The sequence below is a fragment of the Pundamilia nyererei genome, unplaced genomic scaffold (genome assembly GCF_000239375.1).
Source record: "Pundamilia nyererei isolate P.nyererei 1_Seehausen unplaced genomic scaffold, PunNye1.0 scaffold00221, whole genome shotgun sequence".
NCBI lineage: Eukaryota > Metazoa > Chordata > Actinopteri > Cichliformes > Cichlidae > Pundamilia > Pundamilia nyererei.
This window is the reverse complement of record NW_005187622.1, coordinates 839,949-848,599: the sequence shown is the minus strand read 5'-3', so window position 1 is coordinate 848,599 and position 8,651 is coordinate 839,949. Positions and strand designations below refer to the sequence as shown.

The 8,651-nt window shown below is 43.6% G+C and overlaps 1 protein-coding gene across 1 annotated transcript in view; it reads right to left on the bottom strand.

Moving 5' to 3' along the window:
* Nucleotides 1–1,988: 1,988 nt before the first annotated feature.
* The window catches only part of hsdl2 (hydroxysteroid dehydrogenase like 2), a 9,836-nt gene continuing 3,173 nt past the window's right edge, over nucleotides 1,989–8,651 (bottom strand). Inside the window, exons 2-10 of the mRNA XM_005748424.1 lie at nucleotides 7,458–7,621; nucleotides 7,263–7,361; nucleotides 7,041–7,155; nucleotides 4,231–4,334; nucleotides 4,053–4,151; nucleotides 3,710–3,976; nucleotides 2,536–2,685; nucleotides 2,299–2,427; nucleotides 1,989–2,220 (exon numbers count right to left, since the gene is read on the bottom strand). Of these exons, the coding sequence (XP_005748481.1) occupies nucleotides 2,105–2,220; nucleotides 2,299–2,427; nucleotides 2,536–2,685; nucleotides 3,710–3,976; nucleotides 4,053–4,151; nucleotides 4,231–4,334; nucleotides 7,041–7,155; nucleotides 7,263–7,361; nucleotides 7,458–7,621 (1,243 nt within the window). The 3' untranslated portion in view covers nucleotides 1,989–2,104. The remainder of the gene's footprint in view (nucleotides 2,221–2,298; nucleotides 2,428–2,535; nucleotides 2,686–3,709; nucleotides 3,977–4,052; nucleotides 4,152–4,230; nucleotides 4,335–7,040; nucleotides 7,156–7,262; nucleotides 7,362–7,457; nucleotides 7,622–8,651) is intronic.

Here is an 8,651-nt window from a genome sequence, read left to right as displayed (position 1 = left end):
GCACAGCAACAGAAGTGGAAAAACCTGCTTACACAGTGTGTGTGCGTTTATATTTACAAAAATAAATAAATTCCCCACTGCGGGTAGTCTTTATCCTTCACCCTCAGGTCCTCCACCAGAGGCCTGGGAGCTTGAAGGTCCTGCTGTTCCTAGCACTGTGCTCTTCTGGACAGAGATGTTGTTCTTGGGATCTGCAGGAGCCAGTCGTCCAGCCTGGGGGTCACTGCGCCGAGTGCTTCGACAGGGACCACTGATGCCTTCCCCCTCTTCTCAGCCCTTGGTATTTCTGGGTTTGCTTCTCTTGCTCCTTGTTCCTGATGTTGCTATCACTCTGTAGCAACGTGTTTTTCATGTCCTTACTTGAATAAAAGTGCTAAAGACAACACAGTTAGATAGCCATATATTTGCATCAACAAGGTGATTCCCAAAATGTCTTCAGCCTAAGCCTATCTTTGCATGCCGTGCTGTCCTTAAAAATGTTAAGGAGCCTGGACAAGTGGAGGACAGAAGAAGTATGAGGCCTAAAAAAACTGCAGTGGACAAACAGTATGTGAAAGTTATGGAATTGGAAAAACAAAAACCTGACACTGCATCTGGACCTTCTGCTGATTGTTTGCTGTTCACTAAAATCTCATCAGAAATGGTGTCAGAATGGTGGCTGTCAAGAAGACATTGTTAAGGCCTGGAAAAAAGGGCAAAAAGGCTGAGGTAGTCAGACAAGAACCTGCAGCTGTCTGATGGATTTATGACTGCAAATTTGAAAATTGTGGTTTAAATTGTTGTCAGTATGTAAGGGGGAGATCAGAAGAGAGGTCCAGCAGCCATCTGTAAAACACTAATAATTGAAGCAGAAAAAAGCCTCTAAAATTAAGATGACCCATCAAACATTTGTGGACATGCTATTGCATCAGTCTTAGCTACAAACATTTGTTTACAGATGTTCTATAAAGTCAAGTTTTTAGTTTTTGTGTTTTACACTACGGGCCACCGTACAGAGCTCACAGGAAATTTAAATCATTAAAGTTTCACTGAAGCCTTCCTGCATGCACACTGGCAGCGTCACAGTTTAAAGTCAGAGACAATCAGGGCGCCTTCAGAGCAGCAGCGCCCCCTGGTGTTCCCCGATTTGTATGAATAAAAATGCGTGCATTTTAACTTCGGTTTTACATTTTAAAGCTGATGCACTCAGGAATTTTGAGTTTTTTTTGTTAGTGTGTAATTAAAATTAGTTTCTGTTTTTAGCACCATGAAGAAATTAACCTGATTTAATTTCGGACAAGACAGAATAAAGTAGAAAGGAAAGTGGGAACAAATTAGAGAACAGACATGCAGGATTAGGGTTGTACTTAAACCCAACATGGGCCACCTGCTCAACCAGGTAAGCAGATCCCAAACTGATTTATTAGCAGTAAATCAAAACTGGAAATGAATGTAAATAAAATAGTAAATAGTATCAAAGCTACTCATGCTTTTACAGATTCACATAAGACCTTATTCAGGATTAAACAGGGTCAAACCAAAGACACACATCCGTCAATTAATGCTGAAGGAAACTTCTAGTTGGCCCATTAATAATCATCAACTTACACCCATCTGTATTTATTTCATTTTTTGCAATTAAAATCTGATAATCTGTTAGTGTTTATAACTACTGATATGAAAACACATTTCACTTCAAAACGTGAAAGACACAGAACTATTAAAAATAGTCAGTACTGCGTTAATCCCCTGCATGCACTCCAGTAACAGTACTGCTGCAGCAGTACCAGTTTCTGATATCTGGCTGTACTTGCCTGCTGCTGTCATAACAGCTGTTATCGAGGGGAATAGATCAAATCAGTCTCTGTATCAGGCTGTAAACACGTTTATTTCTGCTGTAAAGATGGGCATTTTAACGTGGGGCTGAGTCACTGCTGGAGCCTATAGTGGACATTGGTTTCTGATTGGCTGTCTGAACTCAGCAGAAGGAAGGTATTGGACACACCCTGGATGTTATTAAGGTTGCTTTATTGAGGTGTTAATGTGTTTTTATTATTAAGGCAACATGTACAGGAACAAAGAGCAAGAGGGTGGGGCCTGCATACATGTGGGTGGGGTTTCAGTTTCACAGTTTGGCCTTGTTCATGCGATTCATCAGTTTCTCCAACTTGATCGCCAGCGTCATGTCTCCTTTGATCTTCAGCTTCCCTGACATGAATGCCATCGTGGGCTTCAGTTTCCCTGAAATAACAAAAAACTGCAGCTTCACTAATGTTTCCTATAGTCATATTTTTTTTTATTGCCATGGTGACAGGTTACCTGAAAACATCTTGCTGAAGTCACTGGAGTCCATTTTCATGACAACATCAGCTTTGGTGGGGGGCTCGCCCTGCCCCACGCTGCCCGAGCCAGTCTTCAAGTCCAGAAACCAAACGCCAGTGTGCTCTCCTTATATGGACATAAACAAGTGTTGAAGACACGCCCATTGAATCTCCTTATATGGACATAAATGTTAAAGACACACCCACTGGACTTGCCCCTTTAATTCCTTGTTACCTGACAGGTCAAACTGATAGATGCCCTGAGTAGACTTGACAACGTCTTCATTAATGACTCCTTTGATGACATCAAACGTGGTTTCCACTGGGCCTCCAGAGGTGGGCGTGGCTGATGATGAGGATGGTGGTTTAAAGGCTGGGGTTGCCCCTAGGAAAAAATAAGGTGTTAAAAATGGTAAAGACCCCGGGGCTGCTGGGATGTCAAAGTCAAAGCCAACGTCTTTGCTGCTGTTGTTCAGCCGCTGGTTTCCTCTTTCTGGTGCAAAGTGGGCCAAAAACAAACAAGAGAGACGGACTTGCACAGAAAAGCTGATCAGCTGATCATTAAGCAGTTTCACGATTGAAGTAGCAGCAGGAGACGGAGGGGGAGGCAGTCGCTCCATATATCGGTTGTTAAGCTTAACGCTGGAATGCTTTACAAACATTCAGAGATGAACTTACACACTTGCTTTACTTCTCTCTGGGATAACTTCCTCGGAGATGAAATGCCAGTTTGGTAGCGAGGCTCCAAATGCTGAACCAGACAACAGATCTCGCACGCCACAGCTGCTCTATCACGTGACCACACTGCTCCGACGTGCTACGGTTATGAGCAGAGTTACGCCGTGCTGCAAGTTTTGTGAGGTGCTTTTTTGATATTTAATGGATCGGATTACATTTTTTATTTTTCTCCGATATCCGATCCAGTAATTTACGTCAGTATTGGACCGATACCGATACATAATATCGGATCGGTACATCTCTAATATTTACATTACCAAAGTGAGATGACTTTAGTCTCATGAACAACATTAGCTAATTGTTATTTACTAACTAATCTTGAAATGACTTCAGTACAGAAATGAAGCCCAACAATCATGTTTACAGTCCTGTGGTCTCAGCCTCAGATACTCAACTAATCAAAGTGATGTCATGACAAAAATGAATGACCAAGAAAACATTTTCTCTCCTTCATTTCTGTCAAACAAAGCTGTATGAAACGTTTCTCGCGGTTAGTATCATGGTAGCTAGGCAACCTGAACAGCGCGACGAAGCCATTTCACAAGCCTCTCACTTCCGCACTTCTCGTACTTATAGTACGCACCGCACGTGTAGTGCGCGTACTTCAAGCGTGCGGCCTCTTAATTTGGACACAGCCAGTGCCTGGCAGGCAGCAGTGTGTTTGTTTGTACCGTGCTGCTCCATCTTCTCCACCAGTGACTCTGGAGTCTCATCCAGGAAGAAATCTGGCAGCAGAGGGTGACCCGGCTGGACAGCGTACTGGTCGAAGTCTTTGACGCCCTGCTCTCTGAGGAACTCCTCATCCACCAGGAAGTGACCCGTGTAATCTTTCGGACGGGACAGGATGGCGTAGGCAGCGTCCGCTATGATGTCAGCTTTCCGACACTGTTTACTGACACCCTCTCCCCCCAGCATGTCCATGGCTGCTGTCTGAATCGCTATGGCAACAACACAGAGCAGGGTTAATATTACAGAATAAGTGTTAGCATTGTTAGCATGCTAACAGCTGCTCACCCGTCCTCGGCCAGAGGGCGTTGACGGCAATTTGACCTCTGAACTCCTCAGCCATTCCCAGTACGCACATGGACATGCCATACTTCGCCATTGTGTAGGCTTAAAAAAAACAAATCAGACATGTAAAGGTTGTACAGATGCATGATGGGACACAGGGCCAGATAGTTGCTATAGTTACCGGTGTGGTTCTTGAACCAGACGGGGTTCAGGTTGAGAGGCGGCGACAGGTTCAGGATGTGAGGATTCCGACTCTTCAGCAGGTGAGGGATGACCAGCTTAGACCTGAAACACAGACCCATCAAACACGTGTGACCACATACATGTTACTGTCCACATGTATTTGAAAACCTGTTCCAGTAACAAGTGTTTTTCTAAGTGTCTTGTTTTCTAATCATTGAAAGACAAAGCTGTATCTGATTACATGAATACGCTACACTCTGCTCCAGTTCATACTGCCCTCTGCTGGTGTTGTCATGCTTTGCCCCACAACACAGATCTCTCACAGTATCAGTTTAAAAGGAGGAGCATCTTCCCCCCCCCACAGGACTGTCAACCTTACACAAATGACTTTAAGTTTAAATGTTAAAGTCACTTTCATGAGTGATACTGATGCTGAGGGGAGGCAGGAGGAACTGACACGCAGCTGACAGGGCGACACGTTCACCCTCTGAAACCCAAAACACACAAAGCGCTCATCAGCCCACACCACAAGTTTATTCCCAACTCCCAGGATGAAGACACGTTTACATCTTCACAGCGATGCATGAGTTCTCTTTACTGTGAACAGATGTAGGCGAATATCACCTGAGCAGCAAGATTAGCTCATAACATCTGCCCTGAGTTTCCTTTTACACCTGTACTCATACCAACTGTCCATCGTGGCCTCACAGCCAACTTTTCACTGATGGATATGAGAAGGTTTCACCTGAAATAATGATGTGTACAGAATAAATGGCTAAAAATCGAGTTGTCACTGATCACTCTGACCATCATCCATCAGCTCACCCTGATCTGAAACGACTTCATCTAAAACTGGACTAAATGCAGTTTAAATAGTTTTTGCACTATGAGCTGTTTAGACACCGTTCCAAGTTCAAATATGATGCAGTCATTAAATGCTGCAGGGCAAAATTTTAAATGTTCAACAGAGTCTAAAAATATTAAGTTTGACTCTCGAAGTCACCAAAGTATCTGTTTGTATCCGAGTCCTATACGCAGCCACTCTTTTTTTTATTTGACAGGCTAGACAAGAGAGCACGCAGGCGTAAACACACAAACACAGCAAATAGCTTGAGCCCAACTCAAACCAAGGCCTCTGAATTAGTCTCAGGGCAAAGGTGTAACCTGCTCAGCCTGATGAGGAGTACTGGCAGCACTGGAAGGTTTTCAGCATGTATCGAGTTCTGGTTTTTCCAGTCTCATGAAAGTCTGAGGACACGTGGCTCCTTAACTTGACTCACAAAATGCAAACCGTCCATCTCCTCAACTCCAATACTAAGTAATGACACCCAAATCACAGCACATCGTGTTTTGACGCACACAGAGAGCAGTGTACTGATAGTGTGGAAGATTACAAGCGCGACTGGTGTTTAATGAGTGCTTCCATCATGCTCCGCTCATACCAGCGGCTCGTGAAGTTATCAGGCAGGAGTGTTTATGGAGAGCTAGATTATGATGTTATAGAAAGACTGCTGTAGCACCCATGTATGCTCATTGAGTGCCACCTAGTGTCATTTCAACTTTACTGCAGGACCATCTGAGGACAGAGGGTTAAAGAAGCTTAAACAGACATGCACCTCTTACTTGTGACTTCTCTACCTTCAACTTGGTGGGAAACATGATGTGAGGGAAGTGTTTGAAAGCAGAAACTATAAGGAGACGTTTGGTGCCCAGAGAATTTGACTTTTAACCACACTATATGGAAATTTAAAGAAATAGCAACAGATGTCTTATTTCAGTGATCCAGTGAAACCTGCTCCATGTCTACGATTTCTATAAGTGAAGAAAAATTCCTTCCATTTGTCAATTATCCTAAAGGGTGAAACACACATTACTAATGTAAACTGAACTCAAGTGAACACTGAACTCACTTTGATAAGTTAATCTTTCATGATCTGAACAATTTCTATAAATCATGCAAATCGGTTATTACAGCAGTGCAACGTTTAACAACCTGCTGGTGGAAAATTAAAGGACACCAGCAGCATTTCCACAATGCGCTCCACTCACTCAGGTTTCTGAACAGCCTGATGAGACGGTGTCAGCTCGTCTCCTAAAGTGTGGTCTTCTTCCTCTGCTATGAGCTGATAAAAACATGTTGCTACTTTATTCCCGTTAAAAGCACTGAAACTTGTTTCTTTGATATTTAGTGCACTTCAGCTCAACTCACGGTGCAGGGGTTTACAAACATACTTGGCAAACAACAGGTTGCAGGACAAAAACACCACCGGAGAGTTGTGTCACTCCGTCAGTTTCAAAACTTTGTTGGTGAAACCGTTTGACGACCTTTATGTTTACTTTGGTTGTACGTGTTCTCATGAGGTGTAGTGTGTGTTTGGGAGTCACACCGTTTTGGTTTAAAGCTACAAGAAATGTAACTATGCTGTTGTGCTCACATCATCATCAGGTCACATGGAAACATCTTTTTTTGATCCACTGGATTAAAAATGCACTCTGCTCTTTATTTGCCCGTTGTCATGGTGAATCAGTGATGACAGCTTTCTTTTATCAACTCAGAGCTGAGTGATTAACCCTGATCAGCCTTTCTGGCACTCAAACAGTCACCTGTAACTCCTCACTGTAAACATACTTCCTGTATGTGAACTCACAGTTTACAGGAGACAAGCTGGTTACCTGCTCTACCTGTTCTCACCTGTCACAGACCTGGAACTACCAATCGTGTCTGCGTGTGATGGATGAGTTGCTGTAGCTTTAAGCGTCTTAGCTCACTTCCTGTTTAAAAAAACAAATGCAGGTGTGTGCTCATACGTCAGGTAAGTTCCTCTCAGGTTGATTCCCAGCATCAGGTCGACCTTTTTCATATGCGTCTCCAGAGTTCCTGTCAGACTGATGGCACTTGCATTGTTCACCAAGATGTCGATGCCTGCCAATCAGACAAGAACTGATGATGTCTCTGATAAGGTGGTGTGTTGCCAGGATAGAATCTACTTCCTGTTCTGATTAAAGGTGATTTTGAAAAAGTGTCTTTACCTCCAAATGCGTCAACGGCTTTCTGAACAGCATCTCCGATCTGCTGCTCATCACGAATGTCCACCACGCATGGCAATGCCTTTCCGCCCGCTGCCTCCACTGCAACATGCGTGCGCGCACACACACACACACACACAAAATGTAAGTTCAGAGACAAAGGTTGCTCGTTACCTTATTGACCTGTCAGCGCCTCACCCTCCTGTGCTGCGGTGTAGATGGTCCCGGGGAGTTTGGGGTGGGGCTCAGCAGTTTTGGCAGCAATCACGATGTTGGCACCATCTCTGGCAGCTTTCAGAGCTATGGCCTTCCCGATTCCTCGACTCGCTCCGGTGATGAAGAGCGTGCAGCCAGCTAGCTTCCTGCAGCAGGAAGAAAGTTAACCTATATGCCAACACCTCCCTTCTCCCCTCAGTGAAAATAAGACAGAAGAAAATTAAAAGAACCTAAATAATCCGCCCTACATTTTTTATTTCTTGTTTTAAGTTAATTAAATGTTTAATATTCTTAAAATAGGAAACAAAGGAATGCGTTAATTTCTTTAAAAAAAATCTAAAGAAATTTCATTGAGTTTGCAGGTGGTTGTTTGTACGGGCCATATTTGAGATTAAATTGATAAAATGTTGTGGTGGGGCGTGGTCTGCGGTGCCGTGCAGGGAGGGCGGACGCACCTGCACGGCATCCTTAATCACGCCCGCCTAGTTAAAAACACGGGGACTCAGGGGTTTGGAAAAATGTGTTGTGGTGAGATGTGAATAAAGATGGCTCCGAATGATACTCCGTGGTCCCGCCGTGCCTTATTCTCGCCACAATGTATATATTTGTCACACACAGGACTCCGAATTGTTTGTCAATTCTAAATATGCAAGTTTGTTGGTTTTTAATAGTAAAACCTACAAAGCAACATTGTTTTATTTTGAAAATTCACTTCCTGTAAGGTTAGCTTAACTACACTAGCGTTCAGCGGCTGTTCGAACAAAAAAATCATCTGAATAAGTCTCAGTCCAAAAACGAGCTTCAGGCAAACTTTTCCTGCTAAAAAACAAATAAAGGAGGGAGTGTTTAATTAGCCCGGGAGCTAACAGACAGAGGTAGTTACACGGTAGCTGCTGCTGCTACAAACTCCTACATCTGACGCTTTGAACGCTACAACTCAAAGGTCAAAGGGCAGACAGAGTACAGCCAAATTGCTAATTATTTATGAAAGACACAGTTATAACAGCAGAGTGAAGCTGACCCCCCATCCACTTGAAACGTAAAGGCAAATAGGCGGAGCGGTTAGTGCTACGTTTGTGCAGATTTGTGCAGGTAAAATTAGCGTTTGTGCTGCTACGGTTTCCGAGATATTAAACTTTATTTTATAGGTCATTCAAAGGTCACCATCCCCCCAGA